A 12947-nucleotide genomic window follows, 5' to 3' on the forward strand; every position below is an offset into this window, starting at 1 on the left:
AAGAAAAAATGTTTGCCCCACCTTTACTGCTTGTCTACAAGTTATTGAGTGATTTGCATGTATGATGCCTCTTGTTTTGAGGAGCTTAATTTAATCTGGAGATTAAAATATGGGAATGAATTTCATCTTTTGTGAGCTTTTATACGTACTGTGTCTGTGAGCAAAAAGCCTCATGGAAGAAAGATTGTTGTAGGAAATAACCCACAAAATGATATGTGTGCCGTGTAAAATATTCCTTTTATTATGAGGGGTTGACAGGTATGGACAAGTTAGTGAAAGTTACCGGAGTACTTCCTTTTACTTTCATTTATTTGATAGATACATATCATTTTACTTGGTTATGGGACAGCTTTGTGAAGAGGAAATATAAAGTGTATAAATCAGCCTGGAAAGGTATTGTTTGGTTTTGTTTTTCCTTTTTAGTCCTGAAGTAATTTAGCACCTTTAAAGAATAAGAACATCTGAGCTTCTTAAAGATATTGCATTTCCAGAAGCCAACTTTTTTTAGCTAAGGTTAAGCTTGTAAACATAATTTCAAGATTTGAGGTTTAGGGAAAAATACCTAAATTAAAAATAAAAGTGTTGAAAAGCCAGGAAGTAAAAGTAGACTTCACATGTTCAGGAGGCAAGCAGAGTTTCTTAGTAAACTTTATCTACACTTGAACTCATTATAAACTTCAATTATGTCTGTGTTTATACTGAGGAGTGACCCTGTAATAATATGAGAAGTTTCCATGTTTTCACCGCTCATTCTGTGTTGCTCAGTTTGCAGTCAAAAATTGGTTTTTGCTACATGCTAGGACTGTAACTGACTGGCATTTGAAATTTACTTAAGTCTTATTTGAAATTGTTATTACTTCATGTATGATCTCTGCAGGCTTGAACTACATAGCAGTTATGCTTGAACTCATAACATTAGTATTGTGAATGACCAGCCCATTAAAACTGTATCACATAGTTGTTTACTTGTCACCTAGCTGCTTATTGGTGTTTTTGTTTTGACTTGTACTTTTTTATTGTGGTTTCTACTCAATTAGAGACTTCTTCAAAGTAATAAATTTAAGGTTGCGTTGTACAGGCTTGGATACAGGAAATACTGCAGCTTACTGAATTACCTCAAAGCCATTGAGTGAAGATGCTATAGTAGTCCAGGTCTGTTACTATTTGAGAAATTAGAAAGAAATTCAGTATGTATAAAATGTCTAAAGTTGTTCTGTTAGAAGTCCTCCTTCACACTGCCCTTGTGCCTCTTAGGTGATCCTTACAAGACTGTAGGGAATATTGACTGTTTCTATGTCTTTAGACTCTCATGTATTAATTTTGTGGAAGAATGATTTACACAAAAAAATGTTTCCACCAATATGTGTAGAAATAAAAAAAAAAAAAGAATCAAAGAGACTATTTGACTGATGTAGGTGATGAGAATAATTTTGTGTGTGTGACCAGCATGGACTGTCCCTACACTCCTTCTGGACTTAATGCCAAGTGATAAGTGCTTCTGGGCTCCAGACTGTATTACAGGCATTTAGAGGTTTAGGTATTGAAAGGGAGCATTAAGCTGAAGAATGTACTTGCATTTAAAAACATTGTTATCCCAAATGCAAACATTTAAGAACAGTTATTTCATGTGTCTGTGAAGAAAATAACTTTTTTTTTTTTTTTTTTTCCTCTCTAGAAAAGAGCTTTATCTAATAGTCCTCTTGGATTTTCAAGTTTATTAGTATTTCATAATATTAGAATGACTAATAGGAAATGCATAGTTTGCATGCCTGTTTGTCTAATGACTTACAAAGTCATGGATCCCTGGAGACTGTTACTCACTGCTTTCACAGAACCGAGATTTCTTTTCCGTGTATGAGTAATAACTTCAGCTTGACATGGTTAACCTGCATCTAAATTTATGGCACTTTATCTGAAAAAGTTTCAGATAAACTTTCTGATTCAACAGCCTGTCTTTTTTAAGAAGAAAGCTTGAAAATGGTCCTTCAGTTCTTCATCTTTTTGTTTACTTCCCAGATTTGAAATTGCATGTAGCTCAAAAGGCTTATCAGTTTAATTACGGACATGAATCAAAAGATGGGAATTCAGAATCCTGATATATAACCACTGCTTGAAAATGTGTTTATTTTCACGATGTTTTGGTTTACAGTATTATTTTTTTTTAAAGAAAATTGAAATCTGCAATCAATCTCCAAATGAGTGACTATCAGTCTGGTTGAAATATGAACTTGAAATTAAAACTTATTCTCTGGCGCAGAATCATAGTAAATTGGATGGTTAGGTGAACTAATGCACTTGATGTACCTACACTTTCCAATCAGTAGAAAGGCAAAAGAAACTGAACTTTACTGGAAAAAATATGAAGAAATATTATATTTGAAGAAAGAATATGAGATGTAAAAAGGCCATCTTCTATAGGGAAATAGTGGGTGGAGTCAAAATAAAACCCTCTCATTGAATTTTTTTTTAGCTATCCAGATGCTAGAAAATACTTTGTTCTTCATTCCAGCCCATCTGTTATTCCTTATTATAACTCACATCACCACAGCTACCACAACTGTTAAAGAATCACCATATAAAAATGGCAGAACTTGCATATAAAAACAGCAAAACTTAGCACTTATTACATGGTTTTATGGAAGGAAAACTGCAGGAATCAAACTTTATAGTTTGTTGAAAGATCTTTCCTTTTTCTGTGTAGTAGTACTGTAATAGAAGCAATGCCAGTTATGACGCACAGTATGAACTGTTCAGTTATATGTGCATATATATATATATATAAATTTTTATTTGAGTGTTCTGTAAGAATACGTTGCTTGATCTGAGAAGTTAAATGCAGAAATTTCTACAATCTTACTTAAACATAATTGCATTTTAAGGATATGTTTTTAGGAAAAAGGAAAATTATTGCATCTGGTTTTCATCGCTGAATTTCCATTGCTATTGTCAAGAGATAGCTGTACAATATATTACAGTTTTAAAGGTCATTCTAAGAGAAAGTTTTAATGTGCATAGTTTATGCAACCACAAAATGTAGATGTGACTGCTTTTCCTGTACCTTACCAGGATTCTGATCCTGTAAAAGCCATAGATGTGCCATGTCCAGAATATACTCTGATTCATGACTGAGGTTTTCTAGCAAGTTAAATTTCCAAGTAGTATACATTCTATGATATTAAACACGTGCCCATATTGCCAGTTCTCCTAATTTTGTTGCATGTCACTTACTTGCTTTTTCAGAAAGCCAGGTTTTTATAGTCATGTGGTTTTGTAAGGGTTTTGGCTTTCTTTAGAATAACAGGTAAAATATTCCTCCCATCGTGGTTCTAGAAGCCTTAAAAGTTAACTATTCAAGAACAGGACAAATTACTCCTTGTTATAATATTTAATATAAAATGCTTGCTATTTAACAACTACTGTGTGGGATGTAGTGTTGTTTTGTGTTTTTTTTTTAACCTCCATTTTCTCTATGCTTGTTCATGCTGTGAAAGAGTGTAAATGTAACTGTCAGGTTCTGAACTTGGTGTTGTTGTTGAGCAATGGAGCTAATGGATGTATTGTGACACATATTCTGCCAATGGAAGTGCAGGGCTTGTTTGCCTAATAGTCATTATGAAGAGTCTGTTGATTTTGAAGGTCTTGAATATTATGCTGTTTAAAGGAATGACTTTCTTCTTTTCCATACTAGGACTAGCAGGTGGGAAACATATGCTGATCTGTGGAGGTGACAGCCAGCTAACAGTGCAGAGTGCCAGAGTTCCTTATAAAGAGCAGTGGTGCTCTTTACAAGACAGGGTCATGGGACAATTATAAGTGCTATGACAAGTAATTGTATTACGGACTTTTTTGGCCTTAATTACTGGTGAATTTTGAATTTTTCAGACTCATCAGTGTATAACTGTGAGGAGTTAAGGAGAAAGAGGTGGAATTTAATTTCTGGAATACTTTCTTTTGAAATTATGTAATTATACAGTCTTTTTAGAGTAAATTTTCTGGGGTAAAGATACTTTGCTATGCTTATGTTCCTTATATACCCTAAAACTCACGAAACATGTAATGGAGGGGCATATTTGAAACAAATGTGTGGAGTTCAGATGCTAGTGAATTTCTTTGGTCCAAAGAGAGTGATTTGCTCTAGCATCAGAAAGAAAGCTTGAACTGATTGAGGGTGCAGAATTAAAGGGGCACAAAAAGTAGATGCTCTTCCGACTGATTAACTGAGTATCTGTGATAGATTGGCACGTCCAAAATAGCTAGGAGTTAGTGCTTTGCATCATGGTGAGTTACAATGCTAATATAAAGCAGTGAACCCAAACAGTGTCTTTGTTTGTTAGATGTGTATCTTTATTTTGAGGTTGTGCCTCATACAGACTATGATTGAAAGAAACCTCATAAATGGTTTATGAATGTGAAGTTTTACAGTGTTTAATGTTACATGTCCACAGCTGATTATCTTACGTAACCCCTGAGACCTGTCGTCATGGTTATTCCTATTAGCCTCCTTGTAGTCTGTTCATAGGTAGCTGTCTAATTTTCCTCATGTGCTAATATTAAAGAGCCAGTGAAGGAAACAGCTAAGAATAAGCTTTTACTGAAACCATAAACTCAATAACGTAAATTTTTTCAGTACAGCCCCTGACACCTCTTACGTGTTCTTTGAAGCAGTAGTACCACTCCAGATTGCCTGCAGTGAAATAAACTCCATCCACTACCCTGAACTGGGAAAAGTGAAGGGTTATATGAAGGATAAACCTGTGAGGCCCACAGGCCCTGTGTTCCCTGTGTTGGAGCTGCCACCTTTTGATGCAGCCTTTGGTGAGCCTCTGGGAGCTGCTGGTGAGGGTATCTGGCCTTGAGACAGTTCTCAGTCTGAAGGAGCAGGAGGTGCAAATGAAAAAACAACAGTTTTTGATCTAAGATCTTAGAGTGTGTGAAGCTTGTAGGAGTTTGTTGGGTGTCAATTTAGATAATGCCGCTAAATTTCTTAGGTATTGAACTGTGAGTAATAGTTTGAAATGACATGTAGATCTTTCTTGTAAATTTTCATATATTATACTTCAGACTCTTTGTATTTTTCCTTAAAACAGGATCATGTATTTTTAGAAGCTTGTGGCATCACTTTGTATATCTTGTTTTTTATTCTGTTACGGGGTAAATACTAACTCAGTTTAATTCTGTATTGTAGTAGCCAGCTATGGAGCCATTATTTCTCTTCAAATACTAATTTGATTTGTTTTAAGCAAAAAGACACGAAGTTCATTAATTTCCTATACATATGATTTGCAGCATGTGCTTATACTGCCTATCTAGTTGGGCAGTATCTGTATGGTATGCTCTGTACCATAGAATCATATAATACCCTGAGTTGGAAGAGACCCCTAAGAATCATCAAGTCCAAATCCTGGCTCCACACAGGACCACACAAAACCCAGCCCATGGGGCTGAGAGCATTGTCCAGACACTTCTTGAACTCTGTCAAGTTCAGTGCCATGACCACTCTCCTGAGGAGCCTGTTCCATAAGGAAGGAGATGATGAGGTACATAGAAGTCCATGACTCTGCAAATCGCGTGTATTGTTGCATACAATGACCCCTTGTATTTAAATTGTCAGGCTATTATACTAAACCTGTTAAATGAACAACTTTGTGGTTCATTTGATGTGACACGGCAGCTTTTAGGGCTCCTGCCTGAGAGGCAGAGCCACTTGGCTTATGCGTGGCAGCTCACTATGCTGACCCGCAGGTGGCAGTAGCGATTTGGCAGAAAAGATTCCGACCCAAAACTAGTGTGAAGTGCCGTGGTGGTTTTTGGTTTTGATTTTATTTTCCTCATTTGGTCATTAGACAGCTTTTAGCCTTTCAGGCAAAGAATCCCTTGCAAAGGGAAAACTACACCAGCTCATGAACTGCCTCAACTTGCCTTCCAGTTTTGCTGTTTCACTGTGTGGTGTCACCACGTAAAGGTGACACTGAGAGTCATGTGGCTAGTAAAAGTATCCTTGCTCACAAACACAGGGCAAAGGAGTAATGCCTAAGAGATAGGATCTGAGAATTCCATAGGCATTCAAAATTCAAGTTTTTTATTCTGTTCCAACTATCAGAGCTTGTAAGAAGGGGAAGGTTTTGACCTGTTAGCTTAGTTGTAACTTTTGAAAAGGAAAAAAAAAAACCACTTTTTTTTTTTTTTTTGGCAAGAATTATCATGTTAAAATCAGTTTTCATTTTCCACTTCCACTTACATGCTTTTTTGTTTATTTGTTTGTTTGTTTTCCTAAGAGCGATGCATTATGACATAAATTGAATGGAAAAACAGTGTTTTTGTGTAGAATGGCATGAATCATTTGCTACTTAATTGTGCTTAATAGAACGCATGTGATCAAATAATGATAATTCAATCTTATAATTACATTATATTTTTGAATGACCTCTTCAGAATGTCACATGCATTCAAGTGTTACTTTTGTGATGCAAAACTGAACAAAGATTTTAAAAGAGGTAAGGTTTTTCAAAGTTACACAAGGAAGATCAATGGGAAGCCAGTGAAAGATCAGTGGCAGCAGTCACTAAATTGCATACATTCAGCTGAGGGCCTGATTTCTGAGTATGCGTTCAATGATGGAGTAGGCTCCTGACCTTTACTCAAATGATTTCGTGTTAGAAAGTTCTTAGTGTATTACAAGTAGTCTGGTCTTCTCTCAGCATTTAATCAGCTCCTTCACACAGTTACAAAGTGGTCTCAAAATCATAGAGAGACTTAGGATAATTCTTGTTTTTTTCCCAAAAGCACTAAACAAAGAAGTGCAATTGTAGTTTTGCTATTGCATACAATATATTACTTCAGAGGATGATAAAATGAGAATTGCATTTAAAATACTTGAGCAAAATTCTGGAATTATTTTCCAAGTTCAGTGGTTTATAAATAATACATTATCAACAAAGGACTCAAGGTTGCACTGCAGAGCATTCTGCTTTCTGTATTATTGTTATGAGTAATACCAATGATAAAGGTGCCTTCTGAAATTGAGGTAGAAATTTAATTGCTATTATAAACATAAATAATTAAAACAGTAAATATTGTAAGTAACCAGACCTTGTATGTGGCTTAGCACGCCCTCCAAGCAGAACTTCAGAGAAGCTGAATCTGTAATTCTAAGGCAATTGTTTGAGTGATCAATTTTGGTATTACGTAACTGGAAACATGCAAAGCACTTCGATTTCTTTAAGAATTGTTGTCAGTTATTTGTTTAGTAAAAGGGGACCTACAGAAAACATATGCCATTCTTATTACCCAGAATCCAATAAAGATTGGTTTTGTGTTGTGTTTTTTTTTTTTCCCAAATTATTACCATATGTGAGTAGGAGTTGCTTTGTACTGTATAGTTATTTTAGATACCAGAATAATTTGTTTCATAGTTTGAGTTCCTCACTATTAAAATGTCCCCTTGGATTTGCTATTACTTTGACTATTGTGTGATATATAGTTAAAAAAGAAAGAAAGAAAGAAAAAAAAAGAAAAAAAGAAAAAAAAAGTTTATAATAAAAGAAATTTAACAAGTAATTGAAATTCCAGATCACGTGTAGAATGCGCCAAATAAATAATGGCATTTGCAGGCATATTGCATGAGTGCAGTAGCTGTGGGGAAACTACTATAAAACTGTTAAATACACTCCCCCTCCCCCTGCCATCTTTAACCACTGTTATAAAGCCTCGAGAAAATAAAGCAATCGTGACTGGCTGACAAACACTCCAGCAGAGAAATTAACGTATTATAAATCATATGTTACAACTGGTTAGCCATGTTTCTCTTATTGTTTCTATTGATGTACTGATTTATGAACAACATTAACAAGGAATGATTTGTGAAAAAAAACACAACTTTTTACAATGTTTGTATGTCTTGTATTGAATGATGTTTTTAGGACCCATTAGAACAATAATTGGAGCGAAGGAAAATAAGTGTTTTTAATACTGCTTTCATAAAACAACACTTTTGTCCCTGAGTTAGTGAGAAGTTGAAGAGCGGCATGGCTAACAGGAAAGTTGTTCAAAGCAAATTTATTTTAGGGTGGAGTTTTTGAATGTTTATTCTGTAGTAGCTTCTTTTTGCTGACATAAACTTTAGGTCATTGAGGAAACCTTAATTTGTACAAGAAAATCACTGAATTGATTTGAGCTGATTTCATTTGATAGACAGATTATCTGCAGATGACTGCCAGTTAAAAAGATACGTAGGAAGGACTGTATTTACCAACAGGTTTTGAATATGTTGCACTTTACTAGTATATCATCAAAGATTTATTTCTAACAATGTAGCCGTATTTATTCATGCCCTTTGATTCACATTCAGATGTCCTCGTGGAGCATTCCTTCTTATCAGGCATCAGAATTCCCTTTCTTCACTTATGACTGAGCTCATGCTGAACTATTTGAGTAATTGCTGCTACAATTTTAGACACTATTTGTTGAAACTAAATAACAAGTCATGAGATAGTGTATTTTGTAGCATGGAAGCATCAGCTACCCTCATCTTGTTCAACGATATTCCTTCTTAGAGACTTCTTTTCAACATGGTCAACATGACAAAGTTCTTTGCAAATGCTTTGCAGGCATTAGTCAAAGTCTGATATATTAGGTGTCCTTTGCATACCTTACAAAAACTGAGATGGGACCCAAGTGTTTACCATGGTCTGTCTCCTTGAACTGGTTGTATGAAGAACTTAGGGTTAGCCCAGTGTGTTTGTTCCATGTGCCATAATGGGATTCTGAAGATATAGCCCAGATATACATTGTACAGAGCCTTTTAGTCAGCTCTGCTCATACATCCAGCAACAGACCCACCCTTGAGCAAGGAAGCCAACTATAGTGTGCAGCAAATATTCAAGCAAACAGAGTGACAAAACTGATAGTTAGTTCCACTTCCTCTTACTCTGGATAGAGAAATTTCAATTTGACAGAAAGAATTTTGCAAACTCCAAAGACTGCAAGTCATGAACAGGCCATAATGCTTGCAGAACAGCTGCTAACACTGGTAATAGATGTATAAGTTGAAAAATCAATATTGTCTTCTAATATTTTTTTCCCTTAAGGTGCCTGTTAAGGTAGACTTTGAATCCTCTGCCTTACGGTGCTCACAAGGACAGGCTTCTATTACTGTTTTAGGTTTGGTAGTGAATGTTAGTATTTAAAAATAAAAAAAAATAAAAATATAGCTGGAAGATTTTCTGTGGCAGTGGGAACAGTATTTCACAGTGCTCCCAAAAGGGAAGGCTGTTTGTATTTAAGAGAAGTCTATATAATAAGGGAAATAATGTGTTTGAAGTCTCTATGTGTATTCTGTTCCAGAAGACACTGAAGTTTTAATGGTAAATCTGCAGAAAAAGATAAACTAAGGAAAGATTAAAAACAAACAAACAAACAACTCACAAAACCCCCTCCATTTCCAGAATTTGTTAGTGCTTACTCCAGTAAGTTTTTAATGATTATTTTACTAGTGGAAATGCTTGAATGACATAAATGTATAATAGTTAAAATACTCTTTGTTATTTCTTCACAAACTATGGCAAGGACATTTATATAAGAAATGCTTTAAATACATCTAATGAGTGAGATGCGCATTAGGCTTTCTTCTCAAAATTAACTTCTCTGTGTTTAAGAACTAAATGATTTAATATATACTTGCTTTATTTAAGAATAATTCTATTTGGAACAGAAGCAGTGTCTGCTACAAATATGGAAGATAGTAAGTATGGAATAAGAGCATAGTATGGGTGTTAATATGGTACCGTTTTGTGATTATGAAAATATATATAAACATCTATTTTAACTGAGTGCCTTACAAATAAAACGAAAGTTAATTTTCTCCTATTTTTTGCCATTAATGTCCTTACTGGCTTTTACTGTTCAGTTCCTCTTCTGTTTTTGAGTAACCTTCAAGCTGAGCAAAATGTTTGCAGTACTCTGTTATCCCATAATTTTTTTTTTTAAATACCTTGTCGAACGTTTTATGTGCATCATAACTGATCAGATAAACTAAAACTTAGTGGGATTTTGGAGATTGAAATAGCGTTCCCTGGAGAGAAAATAGACTAGGGTGTAGCTAATAATCATTTGTACCAGTCTGGTGTAAGGGAAGCTTCTGGATCTGTATGATCTCCATTCAGATCCATGTGGTCTACTTTTGTACAGTAGACAGGTAAACAGAGGTTATACATTTGTTTCGTACAAAAGATTATTGTGATAGAAAGATAAAGGGAAAATGCTCACTGATGCTGAAGGTTTGTAGAAAACTCCACAAAGGAGTGATCTCCAGAGGAGAGATCCTGCTTTAGTGGTAGTCAGCCTTTAAATGAGATCTGGGAGAGGTGGAGCCAAGCTCCACCCCTTCCTGTAGCACAGCTGAAATACCTTCACTTGTGCTCCTGCAGCTGACTCACTGCTTGCCTCAGGTGGTCAGTCAGACGTTCAGGCTGTGATCAACAGTTTCCCATACACCTTTCAGAAAGACACTACAGGGAAAAGCCAGATAGGGTTTGAAGCCGGTACTGTAGTATCAGTAGAAGTCAAAGAATGGATCAGGGGTGCTACTGATACCATCAGAGTCCTTACTGCTATCTTCACTGTGAATATTTTCCATCAACCACTGATTTGTTCTAAATGCATCCTTTCCCTTAATTGGTTTTACATTTAGGTAATTTCTCTTCCTGCATGCCAACCTGAATATCCATCCTTAGAAACAAAAACCCAACAACATTAAAAATGAGTAACAATTTTTTGAAGAAAAAATGCAACTGTACTGTCTATTTAACTTGTTTGTTCTCGTTCTTTCCTTTGCTTGTCTTTTTTAAACAGATTCTGAGATATCTGAAATAATCTTTTATCACAGAATGGTTCTTAAGTGTGATTGCAATAAAATATTAATGAACATATCTATACTGATGAATAAATGCAGTTTTCTCTCAGTCAAATAACTTCATAAAACCAAGAAGTCTTATTATGTTTGTACATAAAACTGTAGGATAAGCACAAAGTCAATGTTATGATTACTCCAATGATTCTTTACAATTTCTTAATGAGCTTTATTTTTTATACAGAGGTCTGAAGGGTGTTATAATTACTCTGAGTGATGATGGACATCTGCAGTGTTCCTACCTTGGTACTGATCCTTCGCTCTTCCAGGCTCCTAGGATTGATTCTAAGGAAATAAACTATGAAGAATTCGGTGCTGAAATGAAGAAGCTTCAGAAAATCATCAGGGAAGCCACAAAAACACAAGGTATACTTCTCACATTTATTCAATTGCGTTTAGTTTACCTAACTGGTTTGCATTTGGTTGGTTAAAAATTATTTTTCTTTCTGTTCTCATAATACCTATTAGAACTTACAAGGTTTATGTGCCCAATTGCACATAATTACCACTTTTGCAAAAATTTAGAGGAAAAACACTGACAATGCACATACTACCAAAAAGCAAGAAAATTTCAGTAATTGCACAGCAACAGTCTGGTATACCTCTCAGGCTTCAGGCAGAACAAAGTGTTGACAAATTCTGTTTTGTTATTTCAATTTTTGTCTTAAATATTATGCAGTTAATAAAGAGGTACTTGTGTTAAAAACAACTTTTCTGTTGCCTCTTTCAAAAGTGATTTTATTTGAAGAATATAGGAAAGGATATCCAAAGCATAATAATGATGAAAGTAAACACTGTAATTTACACATGTTGCATACACTAGGCATTGGAACAGGCTTTAAGCACAGGAACAGGCTCACACTTTTGTCGTGGTCACAGTATCAAGCCTGATGGACTTCAAGAAGCATTTGGACAATGCTCTTGGCCTTAGGATTTAGATTTTGGGTGATCCTGTTTGGAGCGAGCAGTTGGACTCAGTGATCCTTGTAGTTTCCTTTCAACTCAGGATGATTCTGTGATTCCACTAATTTGTACTGAGTTTGTTCAAATAACGACACATAATTTTTAACAAACATCCTTTAAATTTTGTTTCATAACTGAGGCATTTAAGCTGAGGATCTTAACTCGTGCAGGGAATTGGAAGGATATAATTTTACAGGAAATTATGGAAAAAATTCTCAGACAAAAAGAACCGCTTAAAATCTCTTTCTGCTGATAGTTAGCATGTTTTCAATATGCACTGAAAAAATAGTTGCTGTTTTTTTTGTTGAAAATCCCTAGAAAATGAGAAGTGATTTGTAAGCTGAAGTCATAAGCTTGATTCTACAACACAAAGATTTTTTTAATTGCATATAACTTTGTCCATTATTGTCATAATAGACTAATATGAGTGTTTTATTTTTATGTTCCATTTAACAAACCCAGTTATTTAAACAGAAATGGGTTTAAAATTGCATTGCTTTTACGACAGCCCTGCTAATAAATATTTGACTGTTTCATCTATTGTAAGACTATTTCATGTGACTGTTATAACAAGAGAAAGGATAAGCATGGTGAAAACATCTATTTGTGAAGTGAATAAACTTTTGTTTATCTGTCTTAAAAAATCACGTGGAGAAATAAAAAGCATAGCTGTCCTTCATATATTTCTCTAGGAATAGTATTAGATCTCTAGTGATAGTATGAGATTGACTCGTTTACTATGAATTTGCTGACCTTTTACTTTCCTATTTTGTTCTTAATTTTTTTTCTTCATCAAGGCCTTTCTAGTCTGATTTAAGGTAAAAGGTATTTTAGGAATGGTCTCTTTATTGTGGAGATATGTTCTGAAGGAGATTTTGTGTTGATTTAACTGGATGTGAAATCTGTTAGAAATCCTTTCCTACAGGAAAAGCTTTTCACTTAAGTATGAAGAATGCTTTCTGGTTAGGGTGATTTTGCTTTGTCTCATTTTAACTATTTTAGATCTTTATCTGTCTTTAACTATTAATCGTGATCAGTTAAATACAGAATACCTTTGAACGCTGCTCACTATTCAGTT

At 34.9% G+C, this 12947-nt stretch overlaps 1 protein-coding gene across 22 annotated transcripts in view; it reads left to right on the top strand.

The window, feature by feature from the left end:
- The window catches only part of BBS9 (Bardet-Biedl syndrome 9), a 257151-nt gene that overhangs the window by 36281 nt on the left and 207923 nt on the right, over positions 1-12947 (top strand). For all 22 annotated transcript variants that reach the window (XM_015855026.3, XM_085539999.1, XM_085539992.1 and 19 more), the window contains one exon: positions 11091-11272. In XM_015855026.3, the coding sequence (XP_015710512.2) occupies positions 11091-11272 (182 nt within the window). The remainder of the gene's footprint in view (positions 1-11090; positions 11273-12947) is intronic.

The sequence above is a fragment of the Coturnix japonica genome, chromosome 2 (assembly GCF_054131305.1).
Source record: "Coturnix japonica strain WE chromosome 2, WE-NBRP24, whole genome shotgun sequence".
NCBI classification, from domain to species: domain Eukaryota; kingdom Metazoa; phylum Chordata; class Aves; order Galliformes; family Phasianidae; genus Coturnix; species Coturnix japonica.